Raw genomic sequence first — 25,208 nt, 5'->3', positions numbered from 1 at the left:
AGTACAACGAGACGGCTGAAAACTCATGTTCCAATTGCTGTTGCTGCAGCCGAGAATCTTATTCACGTTCCGCATGTTTTGGTAAGATACGTCACCATCACACCCGACGAAATCGTTCACACACGAACTCGCTCCCCTCAGGAGCCAGGTGCGTCATTGTAAAGTTACGAATCTGTCTTCTTGCTCTCAATGCACATTCTGGCAGCCTTATGGTGCTCGCTCTTACCTTTCGGTCTGCTTACTACTTTTAATTACCAACTGATGCAGTCACTGGTCATTATTAATGTACCTGTGTATCATCCTACCTAACAACATGTGCCAAGGTTATGCCTCACGGTTACGATCATTTGCACGTTTGTCAGTGCTTCTTTTTAGTATATCTGTTGGTAACTTTAATGTTTAAATATTATAAATCTAAATGTAATAGTGACCATTTGTTTCCATTCATAGCTAGAGGATCCGTTCTCCGATTAATAAATCTATGTGAGTGATGTGGTACTAATTTGTTTCGTACTTAATTGGACTGCCACTGTAAATATTCATCAAAACAATACGTTTCCTTGTGCGACAGTACCCTTGTTTTAAATTTATTTACGTGAGCATTTTGGCTGGTTGCTCATACTGTGTGTCACCAGAATTTGGTATTGTGCATCATAGTGATATAGTCCAACTAAATCCGATAATCAACAATGGCGTAACATTCAAGTTGAAGCTGGGCTCATCATGTCGTTACTTCTGACTGCTGCCAAATCGTGGGTGGTCAGCACGCACGGTTACTGCAAACTGTGCGCCTTTTGCATATTGATGCAAATTCTACGGAACGCAACAGAACGGGCGACAACGCAAGAAAGCGAATTTTTAGATACCTAATGTTATTTTGTTTAAGATGGATCGGAATAATATTAAATCCTGTAACAAACGCTTTTGCCCTGAAGACCACCAATTCAGCTGCGTAGGTTTAAACAGACAGAAAGGCTGCAAATTTCTGTATGATATGCTGCTTCAACTAAGGATGGAAGGGACACATTTCAACTGCTTGGTAATGTTGTCAACTGTCGCCACATAGTAAGCTTAAATACGTGGGGGAATGCACAGCGTTTGTGGAGGTATTACGCCACCTTTTTCGCTCTCTCTATCTCTCTCTCTCTCTAACACACACATACACACACACACACATACACACACACACTCACTCACTCACTCACACTTTATTTAGTTATTTACGAAATAGTGACAATAAAGATTTATATTTTTTAAATGCAACACTATCCTTTTCTAACACTCAAGTGATGTATTTAAACAACTGTGTAAAAAATCAGTTTAAAACAAGCGTCTGTCAGTTTCAGTTAGGGATGTAGAAACTCTCAAAGTTGTAAGGCTGAATACAACAAACTGTACGTGATGTTGTTGGTATCATTGAGTGACAAACTCCGTCGCTTGGACTGCAGAATTCCTCCTCAACCCTGCCGTATACAAGGCAATGAGTACCTTCACATATTGCTGAATCTCCGTGAATGCCAGCACGTTGGAACGTAGCAGCCACGGTTCATGCTGTTAGTTATCCTGGTGGCCGAACTCCACCAGCAGTTGCTTTATTATGTGCTGAAGAACGACTTCAAGAAAGAAGTAAATGCAGAATGTGTGGCACACTCAGACGGATAGCAACAGAAGTGAGCATATGAAAGTTCTTGCTTTAGCTACAGTACACCACGATATGTAAGTTATCTGACGAGAAGCTGCTCTTGTCACTGGTTCCAGCCTTATATCGGTGTGTCGAATTGTATACGGTAACAAGTTTCACCCGTACCACCCATCACTGAGACAACAACTGTATGGGAAGCGCTTCAGTTGGAAAGTTTCAGCTGATAGGCCATGAATGACTGCGCTCCGGACGTCTCACGATTTGATATGTTCGCTGAAGAACATACTTCAGCAAATTGTGGTGCACTGAACTGTGATGAAACATTACTGTCCCAGAATGCGGTTCACTAACGTGTATTATGAAATCATAAGATATGTAGTCATAATAGATTCACACTGCTTCGCAGCGCCCTGACAGATGGGACGTATCGAAATCTTTATTATCTGCAGTTTAGGTGCTCACCTCGAAAATGTTAGTCTAGGCATCAGAGGCCGTTTATGGTGGCATGGTAGCAGAACAATGGCCACACAGTAAATTTTGGTGCCATGTTGTGCAAGAACTGAACAACATACTTTCTGGTCGATAGTTTGGAAACCGTGTTCTCTGAAAAGGTCCGCAGAATCGGCCAATTAAACGCCAGTAAGTTTCTTTCGGTGAGGATATCCACGGACTTCTGGTCATGTCATCGTGTCCACATTAAACAGCTGGTTTAAATGCATCAGATACATAAAAAATTAAATAACAGTATCTTTAAAAATATTTTAACGCGTTACTGCAACCCACTGAAAAACTGATCAACTTCGATAATAGTTGCACGTTTACCTCCTGTCATATATACACTCCTGGAAATTGAAATAAGAACACCGTGAATTCATTGTCCCAGGAAGGGGAAACTTTATTGACACATTCCTGGGGTCAGATACATCACATGATCACACTGACAGAACCACAGGCACATAGACACAGGCAACAGAGCATGCACAATGTCGGCACTAGTACAGTGTATATCCACTTTTCGCAGCAATGCAGGCTGCTATTCTCCCATGGAGACGATCGTAGAGATGCTGGATGTAGTCCTGTGGAACGGCTTGCCATGCCATTTCCACCTGGCGCCTCAGTTGGACCAGCGTTCGTGCTGGACGTGCAGACAGCGTGAGACGACGCTTCATCCAGTCCCAAACATGCTCAATGGGGGACAGATCCGGAGATCTTGCTGGCCAGGGTAGTTGACTTACACCTTCTAGAGCATGTTGGGTGGCGCGGGATACACGCGGACGTGCATTGTCCTGTTGCAACAGCAAGTTCCCTTGCCGGTCTAGGAATGGTAGAACGACGGGTTCGATGACGGTTTGGATGTACCGTGCACTATTCAGTGTCCCCTCGACGATCACCAGTGGTGTACGGCCAGTGTAGGAGATCGCTCCCCACACCATGATGCCGGGTGTTGGCCCTGTGTGCCTCGGTCGTATGCAGTCCTGATTGTGGCGCTCACCTGCACGGCGCCAAACACGCGTACGACCATCATTGGCACCAAGGCAGAAGCGACTCTCATCGCTGAAGACGACACGTCTCCATTCGTCCCTCCATTCACGCCTGTCGCGACACCACTGGAGGCGGGCTGCACGATGTTGGGGCTGAGCGGAAGACGGCCTAACGGTGTGCGGGACCGTAGCCCAGCTTCATGGAGACGGTTGCGAATGGTCCTCGCCGATACCCCAGGAGCAACAGTGTCCCTAACTTGCTGGGAAGTGGTGGTGCGGTCCCCTACGGCACTGCGTAGGATCCTACGGTCTTGGCGTGCATCCGTGCGCCGCTGCGGTCCGGTCCTAGGTCGACGGGCACGTGCACCTTCCGCCGACCACTGGCGACAACATCGATGTACTGTGGAGACCTCACGACCCACGTGTTGAGCAATTCGGCGGTACGTCCACCCGGCCTCCCGCATGCCCACTATACGCCCTCGCTCAAAGTCCGTCAACTGCACATACGGTTCACGTCCACGCTGTCGCGGCATGCTACCAGTGTTAAAGACTGCGATGGAGCTCCGTATGCCACGGCAAACTGGTTGACACTGACGGCGGCGGTGCACAAATGCTGCGCAGCTAGCGCCATTCGACGGCCAACACCGCGGTTCCTGGTGTGTCCGCTGTGCCGTGCGTGTGATCATTGCTTGTACAGCCCTCTCGCAGTGTCCGGAGCAAGTATGGTGGGTCTGACACACCGGTGTCAATGTGTTCTTTTTTCCATTTCCAGGAGTGTATTACGAGAGTTATATATATATATATATATATATATGTGTGTGTGTGTGTGTGTGTGTGTGTGTGTGTGTGTCTGTGTGTGGGTGTGTGTGTGTGTGTTATATACTGCGGCTCGCTTCCAAACAGCTCCACAATTTTGCGTCTCCCAAAGGTAAGGTAAGTGGCCACCATTAGTAAACAATTTGCGCACAAGGACAGCAACTTACATTATGTTTGGAAGACGCAAAGATGTGGAGCTGCTTCGAAGAGAGACGCATTTTTTTAGAGACTAATAGCTAACATAAATGAGGAATCATTATTTTAAAAGTAACATTCATGTGCCGGCCGGTGTGGCCAAGCGGTTCTAGGGGTTTCAATCTGGAACTGCGTTCCTGCAACGGTCGCAGGTTCGAATCCTGCCTCGGGCGTGGATGTGTGTGATGTCCTTAGGTTACTTAGGTTTAAGTAGTTCAAAGTCTAGCGGACTGATGACCTCCGATGTTAAGTTCCATAGTGTTTAGAGCTATTTGACCCATTTAATATTCTTGTACTAAATTATTATAAATGTGGTGACTGTATTTTAGGACATACACCATTTTGAACCAGTAGTCACAACGATTCAAGACACAAAATAATTAAAGATATTAGCTGCAAATGGGCATTGATTTAAACCAATGGGGAAAGTTGAACATTTCCTCCATATTGGAATTCGAACACGGGTCTCAGATACCTGCAGATTCATCCAAAGTCAAGCTCGTTGCTGAATAGTAGCATACGATTTACTATATTTTTTTTGTTGCTAGTTACTTTCAGTGTCACCACTAATGGCAGAAACTTGCGTATCTAAAGTATCTATAGAACGGGGCATTCGGCCAACCGCTATTTGTAGTTTCTTACTGTCAAGGTCTAAAACAAAAAGTACTTGTGTCATGTTGTACTTTTATGCATTCTCCCTCTGTGTAAGTACTCTTTTATATTGGAATATAAAAAAGTCGGCAGCTTCAGTAGGTAAATCCGTTTCCCTGGAAAACTTGCTCGTAACCTTACTCTAAACCTGCAGTTTTTTCTGAAATGATGCAATTTAGTTTTCCTTAGCTTAGGAACAACAGGAAAGTTTTTCCGGAAACCACTGTGGTTGCTGTCATGATGGTTTTTGAGATAACTCGTCTTGTACTGTGACAGTGACATTCTATGCAAAAACACATTGTTTAATTGTTACTCTCTACAAAAACGAATTTCTCCCATCACTCTTTATTAAACACTCTGTTTTTTTTTCTTCATAAGTACACTTCTTAGGTAAGACTGTAACTGTTACGACACTAGCAGTAATCACATGTTTACTTACACAGTGATACAGCATTATTAGCTACGACCGTGACCGGGGACTGACTGCTGCAGCCCGCTCGTTGATGGCGATAGGAAGACTAGTTTTAACATGTCGCATATGATGCAAGTCTCAAGAGATTGAGCTAACGGCCAGAATGGACAAGGATGGAGAAGACAACAGATTAGCGTAACCACTTAAAAACTAAATCTAGATTAGTGGCCGGGAAATCGAAACCCACTCCTCCAGTATTCAAATCTGCTCTGTCTTTAACCACAACTGGAACCCACTGGAAGTGTTACCGAAATAGTCTTACTATGAGATGAGCTACCCCTGTAATTTAGGTGTTCATGACTCGTCTGTTATGCCGCTGTCGTCTCAAGCCGAGTTTCAATAACAGCGTATTTCCACTAAAGTAGTATTCAGAGACAATGCAGGTTTGCAGCCGGCACTGAGTTATTTTGCTCCAAGATGCTTCGACTAGGCGCCTGCAAATGATTGTGAGGTGTGCCTCAGAAAACTGACGAAGATTCTCCTTTCACGCAGTTTGTCAGCGCATTGCGTGTATTCCACCCATTCGTTAAGACGATGTAGAATGACTGACCCTGACAACTGGCGTGTAGCGCCGTCGCAGGTGGATCCGCGTGGCTCAGGTGGGATGTCCTCAGGCTTGCTGCTCGCCATGATCATCAGTGTACTGCGTCTACATCCACATCTGCAGGGTGTTTCTTTCCACCGTGTACAAACTCTAGGGATTGATCGATGAGAGGATACGGAATAAAAAAGATCTAATGAACTTATATCCGGTAATGCATCGTTTCCGTGCTAGACTCCATTCACGCAACCATACTTTGTTACAGAGACTGCGGCCTGGTACACGCTGTACCGTGCAGCCGCAGTTACAGTACGCATGGTTTACTCCTAGAGGGTTGTACTGTTGCTCACACCTCATGCCCTAGCGCCCCCTCCTGCCACGGTAATTGGTAATGCTGCGTCCGATTCACTTCTCTTGCTGACTCACCCTGCAGAGGACGTGATACATCGTTGTAAACAATGGTACCGTATTCGAATCGAGAGCTGGCCGATATGATGTTTACTTACGGAAAGGCAACGGGCGGCGGTTAGCAAGTTTGTATGAGGAGACCTAACCCAGCCGATAACAACTGCAGTATTCACTGTTCGCAACTGTGTCTTAGACGGTCGTTTCAGGGAGCAGGAAATCATGGAGGACGCATCCGAAATGTTAACACAACAGACTTGGAGGAAAATGTTATTAACACTGGTGAAGACGACCGCCTTGTTAGTACCAAGCAGTTGGCCCGCCAGTACAGGATAAGGCAGTCGACCGTGTGGATGATTGTTTCTACCCTTATCTCTTACAACGTGTGCATGACTTACTAGAGACAGACTTTCAACAGCGGAAACAGTTTTGTCACTGGATTCTTCACCATGCAACCACGATTCCTGGATTTGTTTCATTCACAGATGAGGTCACCTTTACGTGGAGTCATAAGGTTCATAGCAGTCATTAGCGGAACAGCATGCAGAACCCCCATGGTATGGTGGCAGCGAATCGTGACGATCGGTGCAGCCGGAATGTGTGGACCAGGATAACTGGCGGCCGTATTTTGGAACCAGGCTTTCATCCACGTCACCTAACAGACCGGAACTATCAGCGTTTCTGGCGGATGACTTTGCATCCCCTGCTGGAAGAAAAGCCACTGATGATGCGAAGGGTCCTGTAAAGAACATCATCTTTGCTTTGTCTTACTTTGTTATGGTAATTACTGCTATTCTGATCAGATGAAGTGCCATCTGTCGGACATTTTGTGAACTGTTTTTTGTTCTAATAAAACCCCATGTCATTCCAAGCATGTGTGTCAATTTTTACCGCTCTATCTACATTATTCCACGGTTTATTAAGTTTCCAAATTTATACTGACTTTTTGATCACCCGGTAAATACGTTATGTAATGTGAATAACATGTTCTCGGGTTTCCAACCGCGTCAATTGCTTAAAACTACACGAGCTTTCGGCCAAGCACTCCTTGGCCATTGTCAAGTGTTATGACTGCCAGTGGGTTGTTGGTGCGCCCTTATATACGCTGGCTGCCGGCTGTGACGTCACTGATGCCAGTGACATTGCCATATATGGGCATGTTTTAAGTCGGCGTTCGTTGTGCCCTCTTCAACCACGCGATTGCTGTATCCTACGCAGCGCTGAGTTCTAAGCCACCGTCTCTATTCAGGGTGTGTGCGGTAATTTTTATTTCAATAGCTTCCTTTATTAAACTGTCCCAGAAGCCGTTAGTGCGAGCCACGACTGAGGTATCGTTCAATTTTATGTGGTGACCGTTTTCTAATGCATGCTCAGCTAACGCAGATTTCTCTGGATAGCGTAGCAAACACCCTGAATAGAGACGGTGGCTTACAACTCAGCGCTGCGTGGGTACCAGCGATCGCGCGGTTTAAGAGGGCACATCGAACGCCGACTCAAATCATGCCCATATATGGCAAAGTCACGGGGACCAGTGACGTCACAGCCGGTAGCTAGCGTATATAAGGGTGCATTAACAGCCCACTGGCAGTCATAACACTTGACAATGGCCAAGGAGTGCTTGGCCGAAACCTCGCGTAGTTTTAAGCAATTGACGCGGTTGGAAACCCGAGAACATTTTATTCAAAGATGGTTCAAATGGCTCTGAGCACTATGGGACTTAACATCTACGGTCATCAGCCTCCTAGAACTTAGAACTACTTAAACCTAACTAACCTAAGGGCATCACACAACACCCAGTCACCACGAGGCAAAGAAAATCCCTGACCCCGCCGGGAATCGAACCCGGGAACCCGGGCGCGGGAAGCGAGGACGCTACCGCACGACCACGAGCTGCGGACCACATTTTATTCAATGTTACCTCCGTGAGACTCTGCATTCATACACGTCATATAATCTGTTTATAGCCTTTCATCAATGTTTCGCAACACAACGTGAGAGAAGGAAGCAAACTCAGTTTCGCAAGATCGATACTTTGTAAACCCATGCTGATTTGCGGCCTGACGCTCTTGTGTCCCTAATGAATTCGTTGTATTCGAACTTGGAATAAGTTCAAGAATTCTACATCTCGTCTTTGTTAAGGGTATTAGTCGATTATTTTGCGGGTCTGTTCTTTTTCCATTCTCATATAGAGGAGCCACCAGCGCCTTTTTCTAATCCCTTTGGGCTTTGGACTGGGCGAAAAATTCGCGATAAACGCTGGCTAGTTGTGGTTGCGATGCCGTAGGCAGCCTTCTCTCGTTTTCAATCGGAGAAAATCGGGAAAATGGTTCTGTTACACACTTCATCCAGCTAGTACCTGCCATCATAGTCCATGAAATTATACGCCATGTGTATTAGGAAGGATTATTGACTCATTGAGTCCCAAAATGATGCTGCTGTGGCTAAATTTTTGATTTACCATACTCCGCTGAACGTCCAGTGTTGACACTGCGTTCAGCGGTAGCAGACTTGATTGGTGCAAAAGGTGAGTGCCGCTTTGATGATCGGTGCACTGTTTTCCCACGGTGGGCGTGCTCCAGCCATCGTAAGACACACTATATTGGCAGTGAGCTTACCTAAATATTGATGAAGAAGAGACTTTACCGAGGCCGGTTGCTAGAAATGCAAACTGTACACACTTTAGGAGAAATTGGTTGCACTGACTAGTACATTTTTAGTCTTTGGAGCCAGCGCAGTATTGAAACTTCCAGGAAGCTTTTTAAACCGTGTGTCCGACTTGGATTCGAGCCAGGAGGTACGTATTTAGTTTGTTAGGAAGTTTGAAAACCTCGCAAACTCCGCTGCGGTATAAAATATTCGCTATGGAATCTCTGTAGTATAATCTGGTAATATCCATATGTTGCGAAAAGTGGTAGTTAGCCCTAAATAATGAAAACTGTGAGATCATCCACGTGAGTACCAAAAGGAAACCGTTAAATTTCGGTAGTACGATAAGTCACACAAATACAAAGGCTGTCATTTCAACCAAATACCTGGGGACGACAGTTACGAACAAGTTAACTTGTACCGGTCACATAGATATTATTACAGGGCAGACGAATGAAGGACCATGTTTAATTGCTACAATACTTAGAAGAAGCAACAAATCTGTTAAAAAGACTGCCGATACAATGCTTGTCCGTCCACTGCTAGATTATTGGTGTCCAGTGTGGGTTCCTTACCAGACAGGATTGACGGAGGACCAAAATAAGTTTTAAGGAGGTCACAGCGTTTTGTATCACTACGAAATAGTGGAGAGAGTGTCACGAATATGATAGGCGAGTCGGGGTGGCAATCAATAAAAGAAAGCCATTCTTCGTTGCAGTGAGATGTTTTCACGAAATTTTGTTCTCCTACTTTCTGCCCCGGGCAACGGCCTTGCCGCAGTGGATACACCGGTTCCCGTCAGATCACCAATGTTAAGCGCCGTCGGGTGTGGCCGGTACTTGAATGGGCGACCATCCGGGCCGCCATGTGCTGTTGCCATTTTTTGGGGTGCACTCAGCCTCGTGATGCCAACTCAGGAGCTACTCGAACGAATAGTAGCGGCTCGGGTCAAAGAAAACCATCGTAACGACCAGGAGAGCGGTGTGCTGACCACACGCCCCCCATATCCGCATCCTCATTGAGGTTGACATGGCGGTCGGATGGTCCCGATGGGCCACTTGTGGCCTGATGACGGAGTGCACTTTCTCCCCCGGCTGCCAAAATGTTTTGGTGACGCCCACCTGCGTACGGAGAAATGATCATCATTACAAAATAAAAGACATAACAGTTCTCACGCAAGGGTATGTGTTCGTTTTTCCCGCGCACTTTTCGAGAGTGGAACGGTAAAGAAGTAGTGCAAAAGCGGTCCGATGAACGCTCTGCGAGGTTCTTAAGCATGAATTGCGCAGCGATAATGTGGATGTAGCTGTAGATTACGAAGATCACGCTAAAATTCGCGAGCAAGTTTAAAGTATCTTGATAAAAGCCAGCACAGTTAAAAAATTCAGAAATAGCTGGAGTTTGTTGCCCTATATACAGTTTGCATAGCCAAGTTAAGAGCACTCGAATACCTACAACACAATTTCGACATCAGTCTATTTTCGATAGTAGTTAAAGAGACGGTGGATAGAAGGTTATTACAACAGTTCCCAGTTTGTTCTCTATTCTAACGCCAATATTTGCAGCCAGAGACTTTCAGGGAAAACGAAATCTACAAAAGAATGTTCTACAAGCTGCAGAAATTAGCGGTAAGCATTGGTTTCCTAGGGCTGTTAGAAGCACCATCTACATTTTGGTATTTTACATTAATAATTCTGAAACCTAGTCCCACGCACGAGTTGAATGAATTCTGTTTTTGATATTTACTGTTTAACTTCTGTATTACCAGTGTTATAAAATATAGTAGCAGACGTTAAGCACAAACTATGATAATAAACATCAAAATTTATTTTTAAATAGGCTGTTGTTTATTTAGCGGGGAAATTCGTTATCCGCAGGTGCCTGCTGAAGCTCATTCGAGGACGTTTTAGGTGTTGGCCAATGGACAGTTACATAAGTTACGTTTTTTGTAATGCTATTCTTCTCTCTATGTCTTCTGGAAAGATAAAGTCAGTGATCGAGATATTTATATAATTAAAGGGATATTGCGCAAACTCACGAGTAGAAATCAGATGAAGCTATACTTCATCAATGTACAGGCACACCAATTACAATATGTTTATCGTAATGATATTCTTCTCTATGTCTCCCGGAAAGACAAAGTCACTTGTAACAATTATCTGATGGGGAATTTCAGTGATTGAGATATCTAGGTAATTAAGAGTAGATTGCGTAAACTCGGGAGTAGAAATCAGGCGAAGCTGTACGTCATACGGCAGAGTGAGAAGGGTCAACCCTCCTGGCATGCGTGAGTACTTTGTTCTACATTTTAAAGCCATATAATTGCACTAGAGTTAATGAAGTATTAGAAGTGGGTTTAGTAGGCGTTACCTCGCTTTGTACTGTTGGCTAACTGGCAGAATTTATGGTCCACCACCACAAATACTTTCTTCATTATTGTCAACCATTTCATAGCAAACTTTGATAAAAATCCCCCATTTTTCTGCAAGCATTACTGTCATCTACTTAAATTATAAAATCACCGATACTCATCTTCGTTCACGGCTTCGCATCAGTCTTAGCTCTTCCAGATAAGAATTCTCTTGATGGGTGTCTTTTCGCGTAAGACTCCAGTGTGAGCGTGATGTTTCGGAGAGGATACTCCCTCCCCCCCCTCTTTCTCTCTCTCCCTCCCTCTCTCCCTCCCAATGTCTCATTCTATTTCCAACTTCAGGCCAAGTGCCATTGTGATACGGTCCTTCTCCTTGTGTACGGTAGGTACTGGCGGCGGGCATAACCTCGAAACGGGCGCCCAACAGCATTTGGACGGCTTCACAGCCTAACAACAATGTTGTTCCTGCGTGGTGGAAAATATTAACAACAACATGATGGGGTTCCAGTGGCCCTGCCTCTCTCACGCTTCGTGTTGTGGCCACACGGGAGAGCTTCAATAAATGAATTCGTCGACCACATTCATCTATCAAAGTATTAAATTGAGCACGGAGGCCGCGGAGAACGACTGACCCCCGTTTCTGGGCGTCCACGAACAGAGGAAGGCTGATAGTATTTTGGAACATGAAAACCCAGCCACACAGATCTGTATCTTCCGGCGATTAGCTGCCACCACATACGATAGCTATTCTCGTTCCCAACGACGCTGGCGCAAAGCACGAAGACAGTCTGTAGTAACATCATCTTACAGTTGGAGCTGGATCTCCTAAAAGACTTTTGTTTCCAATGGAAACATAAAACAAGAAATTAAGAAAGCGCTGGGTCAACACAGACATAACAAGAGCACAGAAGCACCAAACAATTAAACAGAACTTACCGATCCTGCCATGTATAGGCGCAAGAATCCGCCGAGCTCTGTGTAAGAGAGATACCAAGCCAGTTTATACTCCACCTGCAAAAACAAGGAACCTCCTGGCCACTGTGAAAGATACCTTCGGTCCTCCACCTGGTGTTCTTCACGGTACGTGTGAATGTGGAAAATGTTACAACAGACGAATGCATCGCTGTATCTCCCTGCTTTGCATGGGCCATCTTTGCAACGTAAGACCTAGGCTGTAAAATGAATCTGCATTAGATCCTACCCTCTCATAAAAAAACCAGCTGCTCAAATAATGGTTTCTAGAGCAGCACTGTCAAGCAGGCAATCGAGATTCGAGTGACGGGAACACCTGTTAACTGAAGTAAGGAGTTTGCTCTCAGCGAAGCTTTGCAGCCAGCATTTGAGGCAATAGGACAGGAGAGGAACCAGTCTGCGGTGTGCAAGGCTGCGGTGTGTGGCGGTCAGGACTTGCCAGTTACATTAACAACCGACCAATCCGTAGTTAACTGTAGTGAGACGCCGTTGCGAGATCTGCGCACATGCTTGACACTGGCATCTACCGGATACAGGGTGATTCAGTGGCCCCTACCGATAGGCTGTATGCAACCTGCAACGCCTTCAGAAACCATGCGCGCACTTTTCGTTACCTCTCGAACACAAACTATTCGTCCTACAGAACAAATGGAGGGCTTATTTCAATAGTGGTACAAGTCCATTTTTGTTCATATAGAGATACACAGTCCTAAAGTTAAATGAGCACTGAAAAATCTACAATTGGGATACCAGAAATATTCAAGCATATGGCTTCTTGCTAGAGATGAACCTTTCTTTCTGTTTGTTTGGCTCATTAATTTCAGAAGCATTATTGACAGGAAAGTGGAGGTAATGGACTTATACCACTATTGAAATAAGCCCTTAAATGAAAAGGACCTTTTTGTAGGTACGCTAAATTTTGAACTGGGATACGTTTTCACTGGAGGCCACAGGTTTCTAGTTATTCAAGAAAAACGTGTTTCAGAGTCAGTTCTGTATGTTTTTCTTAAATAATTCGAAATCTACAGCGTTTCTCAATACAAAATTTAAGTACATTAAATTTCGTAAAAAAGAAAAGATCTTTTTGAGCAGGGGCAGCTCAATACCTCATATAAGAAGATGGACTGACACACACCGTCCCTTTGCCAGGTGAGACTAGCCATTCCGAAATGTCGCGCTGACGCTGCAGTCTTAGGCAAAAAGGAAACTGTGAAGGTTCAACGAAACTGACACGCCCTGACAATCTTCATAGACATAAGAATTTTCTTGGACCAGCAGTCACTCATTCGCGTGGCTGTATGTCCTATGCATTTATATTTAACTATCATTACAAACACAAACACATTCTCCAGAACACTGTGCTCCCTGACCCACTTGTCTTCGTGTTTTTACCCTTGAGACATGCATCTCCCCATCACTCTATGAGCCATCTGCCGGGTTTGGATCGTTTTACGCATTGGAAGTCCAAGCAACACTGCCACAGGTCATGAAGACCCAACGGTACCGACAGGCCGCCGTGTCATCCTCAACCCATAGGCATCACTGGATGTGGTATGGAGGGGCATGTCGTCAGCACACCACTCTTCCAGCCGTATGTCATTTTCCGAGACCGGAGCCGCCACTTCTCAATCAAGTAGCTCCTCAGTTTGCCTCACAAGGGCTGAGTGCCCCCCCCCTCCCCCCCCCCCCCCCGCTGCCAACAGCCCTCGGCAGACCGGATGGTCACCCATCCAAGTGCTAACCCAGCCCGACAGCGCTTAACTTCGGTGTTCTGATGGGAACCGGTGTTACCACTACGGCAAGGCCATTGGCACCCAGAAATACTTTTATGTCCGGTTTCTGGGCATTACGTCCGTTTCAGAGAGCGACAGTTAATACAGCATCAGAACAGCCAGTAGCAAGTCTTCTAAAGGTGTTTCTGACACTATATTAAAATAGTCTGTAAGTGAACAACAGACACGGAATTCCATCCTGCATAAAAGACCATTAATCACTGTTATCTGAAGACTGTCTTATCCCGTTGCTTTCCTTTCTTTTTAATCTCACCTCATCTTGTATTACTTTAGTAATGTAGATATATTCCTGATGTTATCTGAATTTCTGCTTCAGCTCTGGCGTCGTAGTTGCTGTAGGACCCGACCGTTTAACTGATGAAATGTGATCTCCACCGAACATCAGTTTCGTTTTAGTCTCTTCGTACCCCTATTATCTTATTTCTAGCTGCCTCACGTACCACATTTTCGTGGCACCTTCTCTCATTCTCTCCGAACAGTTGCCTTAAGATTAGACAATTCTTTTACATTTCTCTCATCACTTACGCGAAACACTTTCTTTTTAATAGAAGCCTTGGTGCATTTGCTATATGTTCAGTCTATCGCATAGGAAAATACGTTACATACATCGATCTTTTGTCAGTTGCTGTATAATACACAGTTTCTAAGATACTGAACACTTAGTTAAATTTAATCCCGTGTACTTTCGTAATCTTACTTAATTTGCTACAATCCGAGTTCGTGCTTCCATATGTTCTTCCAGCTATCCCATCGGCATCTAATGAGTCTATGATCCCTGTAAGTCCGATAATGGTTCGCGAGCGCTGCATCAAGTAATATGTCTATACCATTTGATAAGACACAGTTTTACTGTTCTTCCAGTCAGGCGCCTCAAACTCCATTTCCTACCACGTTCCTACTAGAGAAATGTATTTAAGCACAAACTGTAGTGGACTGACCCGACAGCCAATCCACTATGACTTGTAGCCGAATAGCACGCTTTTAAGCTCACGCAGACTGGCGTGAGGTCTGGAACAGATTAAAGGAGTTGAGTCTAATAAATAAAGTACGGAGTTGATGTAATACTTAACTTTAATCCATAATTGGAGAACATCGCCCAGTTGTACAGCCGACTTTGCTAGCGAAGCTACACTGACAAATACGCTCTCATTTGCCGAGACGATAGTTAGCATAGCCTTCAGCTACGTCATTTGCTACGACCTAGCAAGGCGCCATGACCAGTTTATATTGAGATTATATAATGTATGAACAAGAGCGATGTTCTCCAATTATGGATTAAAGTTAAGTATTACATCAACTCCGTACTTTATTTATTAGACTCAACTCCTTTAATCTGTTCCAGACCTCACGCCAGTCTGCGTGAGCTTAAACGCGTGCTATTCGGCTACAAAAAATGGTTCAAATGGCTCTGAGCACTATGGGACTTAACATCTACGGTCATCAGTCCCCTAGAACTTAGAACTACTTAAACCTAACTAACCTAATGACAGCACACAACACCCAGCCATCACGCGGCAGAGAAAATGCCTGACCCCGCCGGGAATCGAACCCGGGAACCCGGGCGTGGGAAGCGAGAACACTACCGCACGACCACGAGATGCGGGCTATTCGGCTACAAGTCATAGTGGATTGTCTGTCCACTACAGTTATCACTGACAGTGGTGACACGCGGGTCCGACGTATACTAGCGGACCGCGGCCGATTTAAAGGCTACCACCTAGCAAGTGAGGTGTCTGGCGGTGACACCACACAAACGTTTAACCTTATGGGAAAATTTTGTAATGATAACCTGTATTGCGGAGATTCGACATGCACTCCGTTGGTAAACGTTCATACCCTTTCCATATCTACTGCAGCAAGTCGGTGGTGATTGATTCTGACGCTGCTTCGATCCCCTGCCATAACTGTGACAAGGAGTATGGCAGGGACGGGACAAATACTTAATCCTCCACACTGACCAACAAAAAAAAAAAAATTACAAACAGTTAAGCCTGCTTATCGTAGCGATCACAGAATATCATCAGCATCTACACTGCCGAGGCATCATCCAGGCTGATGTTTATTTAGGTATTCCCATACAGCGAAACGAAAAAGAGGCGTTGCGCCATATTGTTATCACATGAAGTCGATGGAGTCCTCTTGAAGTAGTCATAAGAAAGCATGTCAAGAAAGCAAAATGTCTATGATAATTTTGCTTATCTACATCTACATCCATACTCCGCAAGCACCCTGACGGTGTGTGGCGGAGGGTACCTTGAGTACCTCTATCGATTCTCCCTTCTATTCCAGTCTCGTATTGTTCGTGGAAAGAAGGATTGTCGGTATGCCTCTGTGTGGGCTCTAATCTCTCTGATTTTATCCTCATGGTCTCTTCGCGAGATATACGTAGGAGGGAGCAATATACTGCTTGACTCTTCGGTGAAGGTATGTTCTCGAAACTTTGACAAAAGCCCGTACCGAGCTACTGAGCTTCTCTCCTGCAGAGTCTTCCACTGGAGTTTATCTATCATATCGCCATTACTAAATGATCCTGTAACGAAGCGCGCTGCTCTCCGTTGGATCTTCTCTATATCTTCTATCAACCCTATATGGTACGGATCCCACACTGCTGAGCAGTATTCAAGCAGTGGGCGAACAAGCGTACTGTAACTTACTTCCTTTGTTTTCGGACTGCATTTCCTTAGGATTCTTCCAAAGAATCTCAGTCTGGCATCTGCTTTACCGATGATTATCATTATATGATCATTCCATTTTAAATCACTCCTAATGCGTACTCCCAGATAATTTATGGTATTAACTGCTTCCAGTTGCTGACCTGCTATTTTGTAGCTAAATGATAAAGGATCTATCTTTCTGTGTATTCGCAGCACATTATACTTGTCTACATTGAGATTCAATTGCCATTCCCTGCACCATGCGTCAATTCGCTGCAGATCCTCCTGCATTTCAGTACAATTTTCCATTGTTACAACCTCTCGATACACCACAGCATCATCTGCAAAAAGCCTCAGTGAACTTCCGATGTTATCCACCAGGTCATTTACGTATATTGTGAATAGCAACGGTCCTATGACACTCCCCTGCGGCACACCTGAAATCACTCTTACTTCGGAAGACTTCTCTCCATTGAGAATGACTTGCTGCGTCCTGTTATCTAGGAACTCCTCAATCCAATCACACAATTGTTCTGATAGTCCATATGCTCTTACTTTGTCCATTAAACGACTGTGGGGAACTGTATCGAACGCCTTGCGGAAGTCAAGAAACACGGCATCTACCTGTGAACCCGTGTCTATGGCCCTCTGAGTCTCGTGGACGAATAGCGCGAGCTGGGTTTCACATGACCGTCTTTTTCGAAACCCTTGCTGATTCCTACAGAGTAGATTTCTAGTCTCCAGAAAAGTCATTATACTCGAACACAATACGTGTTCCAAAATTCTACAACTGATCGACGTTAGAGATATAGGTCTATAGTTCTGCACATCTGTTCGACGTCCCTTCTTGAAAACGGGGATGACCTGTGCCCTTTTCCAATCCTTTGGAACGCTACGCTCTTCTAGAGACCTACGGTACACCGCTGCAAGAAGGGGGGCAAGTTCCTTCGCGTACTCTGTGTAAAATTGAACTGGTATCCCATATGATAAAATAGGGGCTGTAAATCTTTTCCCAGCCCGAACTACAGTGATCTTTGTGGATCTCGCTCGTGTTGCACAGAGAAATGGGGTTTTCTGTTCTCGAAAAACTTATATATCGCGACGATTACCTTTACCATTAGTATGAAATGTTGCATAGGCATTAAAAATTATACTCTCTGACGTGTCACTGTCATTGTTCATTCCAGCCAACGTATCGATGCAGGAGTCAGGTTGTGCAGAATAATCTCCTCGACTCAGTGCATGAACAAACTGTAATTTGCACGGTTTCATGCGGAAGAGCTTACACATGATTATGTGGATTGGTGTTTGTCTGATATGAAGCTCACAGCTTGCACAAAGCGTTGATTTCTATAGGCTTTGTTGGAATGCTGCTCGAGCGTGATCGACATTTTTCTCCTGCACAGTAGTCAGACCGGGGCATTTGCCTCTGCGTATGGAGCCCTCCTCTTCATACTGTTTGTACAGGTATAAATGGAGACTCCACTGGATGTGCAGTATCCTCTCAGAGCAATTGACCTACGCAGACTCCGTTACACTCCTATAAAGATCCATGTTAACTGTAAATTATACAACGGAATCGCTATCTTCAAATACCCTAACATAGAAAGATAATGTGAAAAATCACAATAATCCTACATTATAACTATCTATTCCATCAATAGAATAAATCAGTGAGCTGAAGGAAATTACGTGCTTCTTCAAGGAAAATTGCAAATGAAACATAAGCCGATTTTTTTTTATATTAAACACTTACAAGGTATTGGAATCAACATTATATGAAAAAAAAACAATGTTAATTGCTGAAGTCATCTAACAAGATAGGCAACCGGAGGGATGGCTACTGTATGCTAGTTGAATATGACATCATCATTCAGACCCAACGATTAATTTGGTAACTCCAGTGCTCCATTGAATACCACATCGAATGACACTAAGGCATGAATCGGATTTAGTGGAGTTGTGGCACCGGTACGGCTTCCTATCTAAACACCAACACCCGTGTAATGGGCTGTGATGCTGTAAACTCTTATCACTCTGCTGCGGCAGTGAGTCGGAGTACCGTGGTCGTAGATGAAGTTCAGAATCTCGCTCGTCATAAAACCTCCAAGCGGCACGATGTCTTGAACAAGCTGCCTGTCTCCATCCACAGTCCTACCGAAAGAGTATCCTCCTCTTTCTACACTCCACATATCCTCATCACACTGATGAATGTACATTTTATTCCCTGTTTCCAAGGGGTGCACGCACAGATTTCGTTGCGAGTGACTAAAATGTTTTCTCATAACCTCCGAATGTTATGTAACATTCCTGGGTGTTAATAACCGCGCCATCTGTATTCAGTTTTTTATCAGTGGATGACTACCGGTTCCGTGGCACTAAAAGCCACATCTTCAGGTGAACATATGACTAAAACATTATAGCGGCAAAGCTCGGAAACTTTTTGCCCGAATTTCGTTGTCCGTCAGAACAAAACACCACTAAGCGGCGGTATGCCGTACAATAAAACAGGCTGATTCCAATATACCGGATGGGGTGCTTGTCCGATCTACACGGCATCGCGTACAGGTGTCGTGGTCGCTAAGGTGCGAAGACCCCATTACACCCCCAAGGATGCAAATGAGTTCAGTGATTCCGACTGTGGCCTACTGGTATTGTAATCGCCGGAAAATACGTTTTTGGGGCGTATGTTGACGCGCAGTGAAATTTGGGTAGAAAGGTTCCGAGCTTTTCCGCTCTAATGCTTTAGTCATATGTTCACCTGAAGATGTGGATTTTAGTGCCATGAAACCGGTAGTGATCCAATGATAAAGCACTAATCACAGCTGAAGCGGTTATTAATACGCAAGATGACTTCTCATAGTTGTGGTTTCCCTCCCTACACGGTCGTCTGCAGTTATGTAACATTTTGTTCCTCCTTTCTGTAATCCTGTTGCCAAATTGTAAATGATCAATTGTTCCCTATTCACTTCTAAAGCCAACTTGTTCCCTTCCTTGTTTGTAGTTTGAAGTTTCTTTTGTGTTAGCAGAAGACCCAACACCGTGTTACGAGTGGAGGCCGAAATGCACGCGTTTTACCTCACGCAGGCTGGCGTGAGGAGGGAAGAACTATACTGACGTGAGGTCTGGAACATGACAAGGAATGAGAATTCAGAAAGCGGACGTAATTAGTTTGGTACTTAACTTTAATCCTTTAATGATGAACGTCGCTCTTGACGGTACATGATTCACAGTATTATCTGTTCAGAGTACATTCTTGAAGTAATTATAGTAACTGAGTATGGCGTCTTGCTAGGTCGTAGCAAATGACGTAGCTGAAGGCTATGCTAAACTGTCGTCTCTGCAAATGAGAGCGTATGTAGACAGTGAACCATCGCTAGCAAAGTCGGCTGTACAACTAAGGCGAGTGCTAGGGAGTCTCTCTAGACTAGACCTGCCGTGTGGCGGCGCTCGGTCTGTAATCACTGACAGTGCCGACACGCGGGTCCGACGTATACTAACGGACTGCGGCCGATTTAAAGGCTACCACTTAAAGGCTACAGTTTCCTCTAAACAACTTTTGCTAAAACGTTTCATATAAAGGACTAATGGACCCGTAACACTTCGCATTCGCTGCTCCATTTCTCGTCTATTACAAAGAATTGTTACAACAGTGTGATGTCGTCCTCTGGACAAAAATAACTACAAATTTCTTCCACTCCCCCCCCCCCCTCTGTTCTTTTCTGCTTTACCATTTCTACTACTAGTCCATGAAGTTACAGGGGAGCAACTGGGGAAATGTCAAGTATCAGCTTTATGCTGTGATCCACAGTAGTAATTACCTCCGCTTTTTCCTCTTCCCATGACATGAATTACATAACTTGCTTCTCCTTGTAAGCTTCGAGAAAGCTCTCACTCTCACAGTCCGTTATTAAGTGTTCGCACAAATGATTTTGCAGTAAAATTTACTATAATTTTTACCTTCACCGCAGACGCATATGGTAGTTACCTATAGTGTATTGTCTTAACATCGTCGCGAATAATTGCCTTCGTCTTATTTAGAATTTCGTAAAGTGAAGAAAGAATCCAGGGTAGGCTTTTGTCACTCTGGGTAATCGGATCTGAAAGTAAAGCTGAACTAGAGACCCGAATAGCTGTATACAGAATTCAGCTATATTTCGTCCTTATTCAAGTGAAGTTAACGTTTTCGCAGGTACATAGATCGGCGGTTGTTCTGGACGCAGAGTGAGCGATGTCTGCCCTCTTGGCCGCAGTGTGGCTGCTTATAGCAGCAGGAGTCGTGCAGGGACAATCGACGCCACCAAACATCATTTTCATAATTGCAGATGACTTGGTAAGTTTCACCTCATGATGAAGTAAGAGCAAAAGTCGTTAAATGTATTCGTAGAAATTGATTTCATTTCGTTATGATCTCTGGCAAAGAAAGAGAGTATTGAAAAGCAGGTATACCTATAACTCCTTCATATCTCAATTTGTGCTCTGGATGTACTAATGCACCCCAAATGCGTTGTGTACCTTGAATGAAGAGACATCTACATAAATAGAACTAGCTTCTGCCGTGTCGCAGGGAGCGGTTTTGGGACCTTACTGTTCGCGTGGTGTATGAGTTACCTGGCAGACAATACTAATAGTAACTTCAGATTGTATACTCAGGATGCAGGTACGCCGGCCGGAGTGGCCGTGCGGTTCTGGGCGCTACAGTCTGGAGCCGAGCGACCACTACGGTCGCAAGTTCGAATCCTACCTCGGGTATGGATGTGTGTGATGTCCTTAGGTTAGTTAGGTTTAATTAGGTCTAAGTTCTAGGCGACTGATGACCTCAGAAGTTAAGTCGCCTAGTGCTCAGAGCCATTAGAACCATTTGAACAAGGATGCAGGTACCTGTGATTAAGTTCCGTCTGAAAAATAGTTGTTGAAATGTCCTTTCCGATCTTGGTAAGATTCCAAAATGTTACAGGGATTGCTAAATTCTTTTCAATAAACAGAAGCTGGTAACTGTGCACTTCCCAAAACATAAAAACATATTTTTCTGCGCTTACATTATCAGTGAGCTACAAAAGTGTGAGATGATCCACAAAAGTTCTAAAAGAAATCCGTTGGAATTCGATTACTCGATAAATAGTACAATTCTCAAGGCTGTCAATTCAACTAAGTACGTGGGTGTTAAAATTACGAACAACTTCAGTTGGAAAGACCACATAGATAATATTGTGGGGAAGGCGAGCCAAAGGTTGCGTTCCATCGCCAGGACACTTAGAAGGTGCAACAAGTCCACTAAAGAGACAGCTTACACTACACTCGTTCGTCCTCCGTTGGGGTATTGCTGCGTGGTGTGGGATCCTTGCCGGATGGGATTGACGGAGGACGTCGAGGGGGTGCAAAAAAGGGCAGTTCGTTTTGTATTATCACGTAATAGGGGAGAGAGTGTGGCAGATATGATACGCGAGTTGGGATGGACGTCATTAAAGCAAAGACTTTTTCGTCGCGGCGAGATCTATTTACGAAATTTCAGTCACCAACTTTCTCTTCCGAATGCGAAAATATTTTGTTGAGCCCAACCTACATAGGTAGGAAAGATCATGAAAATAAAAAAAGAGAAATCAGAGCTCGAACAGAAAAGTTTAGGTGTTCGTTTTCGCCGCGCGCTGTTCGGGAGTGGAATGGTAGAGAGTTAGTATGATTGTGGTTCGATGAACCCTCTGCCGAGCACTTAAATGTCGTAGTAGTCATGTAGATGTAGATGTAGAATTGGAATCAATGAACTCATTTGCTTCCTTGATTGTGTAACGGCGTCTTAGTTGTTTAATATTCAATGATAAGTCTTCTAACAAGAGACTGATCATTATTTAATGTGAGTTGCAACGAATCCCTGATCTACATCTTGAGTTATGAAATAACACTTATGTTGTTATTTTGCTGGTGGCCTCGTTGTCATCTGTCCTTCTGATCTTAGCACATTGATCTAGTGCATGCTTGTCTCGGATTCGATTTCTAATACAAAATAATGGTGTAAGGACATTGATATCAGATGGCTTCCTCAGCTTTCAGCAGTACTGCAAATACACACCAGCTCCATTTGTAATAGGTGTCTTCCTCTGCCATCAACAGTATTACAAAAATACATTTGCTTCATTAACAATAGGTCTTCCGACAAGACAGTCAATTTCGAATCACATTCTCGCCGAGATTGTCCATTTACAACTGCTCTCCCCACAAGATTGTGCACAACGAACAAGAACAGACACAAAATATAAAATCAGAGAGCTTACAACATTGTCGATAATGCTCGCTAGTACAACTTCGGAGTAATTAATAAAAATGAATTTACAGAGATTTAAATAAAATGCTTCAACACTAATTTAGATAGTTATAATTTGAATGTTTAAATATTGAACAACTTATTTTCTATCAGTATGTGTGTATACGAAATTGTTTACACCTAAAAGAAGATACTGATACTCACCTTTTCTTACTGTTGATTGACGACCCCATGGAGCGCTGTGTGCACAACTACCATATATGTTCAATTAAAAGGAACGGGCAAAGCTGACCTTTCTTTTAATTTATGTTCCTTACTGTGTTATTGACTTGATAGCACTGCGGGTCCAATAATGAGGAAAGTGTAATGGAGTAATCACAGTGGTTCGGGAAAGAAGGTGGGTGACATCCGTTCAGTACTGTTAAATACAATCAGTCTGTAAAGAAGATTATTTACAACACCTGATCCAAGCACACTGATCTAGTGAATGCCACCCACACCATATAATAATAATAGTCAGTACAGAGCGTATACGAGGAAGTGCAGCAGGAAAAATCACAGTAACAGTATAAGGTGTCAGGCAAACCGAACACCTTCCATGAAAACTCTGACATGATAAGTAAATCCAGTAGTATGTCACATAGCTCCAAGTAAATAGTGACATTAAATTAACCAAAGTAATACGAGTAACGAGTGAGCAAATGGAATACCACAGACTAACACAAGAATGCCTAAATGCATGTCATACCTTCCCACCGTGAGACAAACGCAGCTCCGAGGGGAGAAACGAGAACAGAAGCCGAGACCAGAACCGTGTTAAGCTGGAAGGCCCTATGATAAGGGACGGATGGACACCCACGTCGCCAGCTAACCGCTAGGACAACACCACCTGCAAGTTTTAGCGTGAGACTTTTTCGCGTCTCTGTACGTTAGGACCACCCGCAGCCCATGTTAAAAGATCCTCCATAAGAACAGTATAGATCTTATGATAACGCTAAAAGGACCACACCAGCTGCAAGTTCTAGAGTGAGACTTTTTCGCGTCTCTGTTACGTTGCAAACTTTAAAAGCATTGCCCCACCACGAAAGGTATAACGTTTCTCATTGGATAGACAGAATTTTTGTAGGCAGAGCTTAAGGTTAACATTGAGACCCTGACTGATCAGATGAAAACTCAGTCAACTTCGGTAAATAGTAGTAAGGAGAAGTTAGAACAGAGTTGCTTCGGAGACGGCGAGGTGAGCGTAGCTGTGCTTTCCGCCACCCCCTGACGAACACGGACAAGGTAATGAACGCACGCGATGCCCCATAACAGCGCATAAAGCTTCACTCAGAACTGCAGAAGTCTCATCTGTTACACCCCTTTTTTTGCGTAATACTAGTGTCGATCGTCAATTAAAGCTCATGGTGTTCACATTTGCCACATGAAGTAAAAATCTGAAACGCGATGATTTTTCTGTTATATAGTTATTGAGAAGCCACCTCGGCCACTGTAATTTACGACAAGTTAGGTAAGTAATTTAAGATAATTGAGGGTCACTGTAGACCAATTTGATAGTTTTCTCTTTTGTGAAACTTAATTGAAACCTAGATTATACGTAGATGTGATATGGCATAGGTCATCCTTCGATCCATTATAGAACTTGGAAACCCATTCAGGGAATGTTCGTTCACATTTTTGTTGATCGCAGTTGGTTTTTACCATCCTGTATTGCAACAGGTCCCAGGTTCAAACTAGTCAATTCCCTAAAAAACACGCTCAGAGCGTCGTTGCGCGAAAGTGGTAGGGGGACACGATATAGAACAAACAGACACCACGCAGAATGTTAGAAAAAGGCGACCCTGCCAGGATGGTAAAATACCATGATTGACGGTCGACCACATGCCTAACTAGGTCAGAAAAATATCGTGTTGAAATATTTTCGTAATAAAAAATTTTTTTTTGAGCGTTATAAATAGTCGAAAACAGTAGCTGCAGCGATAGATGGTAAGAAAGTATTCAGTAGAACGTGAGACATTCTAGCAGAGACAATAGCATAATTAACTTATGAATTTTAATATTGTTAGAATTAAGTTTTCTCTGCAATGCAAGCGCACAGGTGGTGGATACATCGTTGACAAGTTGGTTCTGACCCAACAAGTAAGTGAATGGAGTGTCAAGTCGTGTGTGCAAAAAGTTTATGAAACGCGTGAGATCGTATGAGCGCATGTTGACGAGAAGTATGGCGCGTGAATTGCTTCTAAAACAGAAAATAAGGGATTCGGAAAGATTAGCAATGGCAGATCGAGACCTTGACCGAATTGAGGTAGA

At 44.1% G+C, this 25,208-nt stretch overlaps 1 protein-coding gene and 1 pseudogene across 1 annotated transcript in view; one reads left to right on the top strand and one right to left on the bottom strand.

Annotated features, from left to right (window-relative positions):
* Positions 1-13,886: 13,886 nt before the first annotated feature.
* LOC126177257 (5S ribosomal RNA) lies at positions 13,887-14,004 on the bottom strand (annotated as a pseudogene).
* Positions 14,005-20,870: 6,866 nt separating this feature from the next.
* LOC126176650 (arylsulfatase B-like) overlaps positions 20,871-25,208 on the top strand; it is a 100,053-nt gene continuing 95,715 nt past the window's right edge. The window contains exon 1 of the mRNA XM_049923808.1: positions 20,871-20,972. Within this exon, the coding sequence (XP_049779765.1) occupies positions 20,871-20,972 (102 nt within the window). The remainder of the gene's footprint in view (positions 20,973-25,208) is intronic.

Source organism: Schistocerca cancellata, chromosome 3 (assembly GCF_023864275.1).
Source record: "Schistocerca cancellata isolate TAMUIC-IGC-003103 chromosome 3, iqSchCanc2.1, whole genome shotgun sequence".
Taxonomy (NCBI): domain Eukaryota; kingdom Metazoa; phylum Arthropoda; class Insecta; order Orthoptera; family Acrididae; genus Schistocerca; species Schistocerca cancellata.
This window is presented reverse-complemented; position numbering and strand designations above follow the sequence as displayed.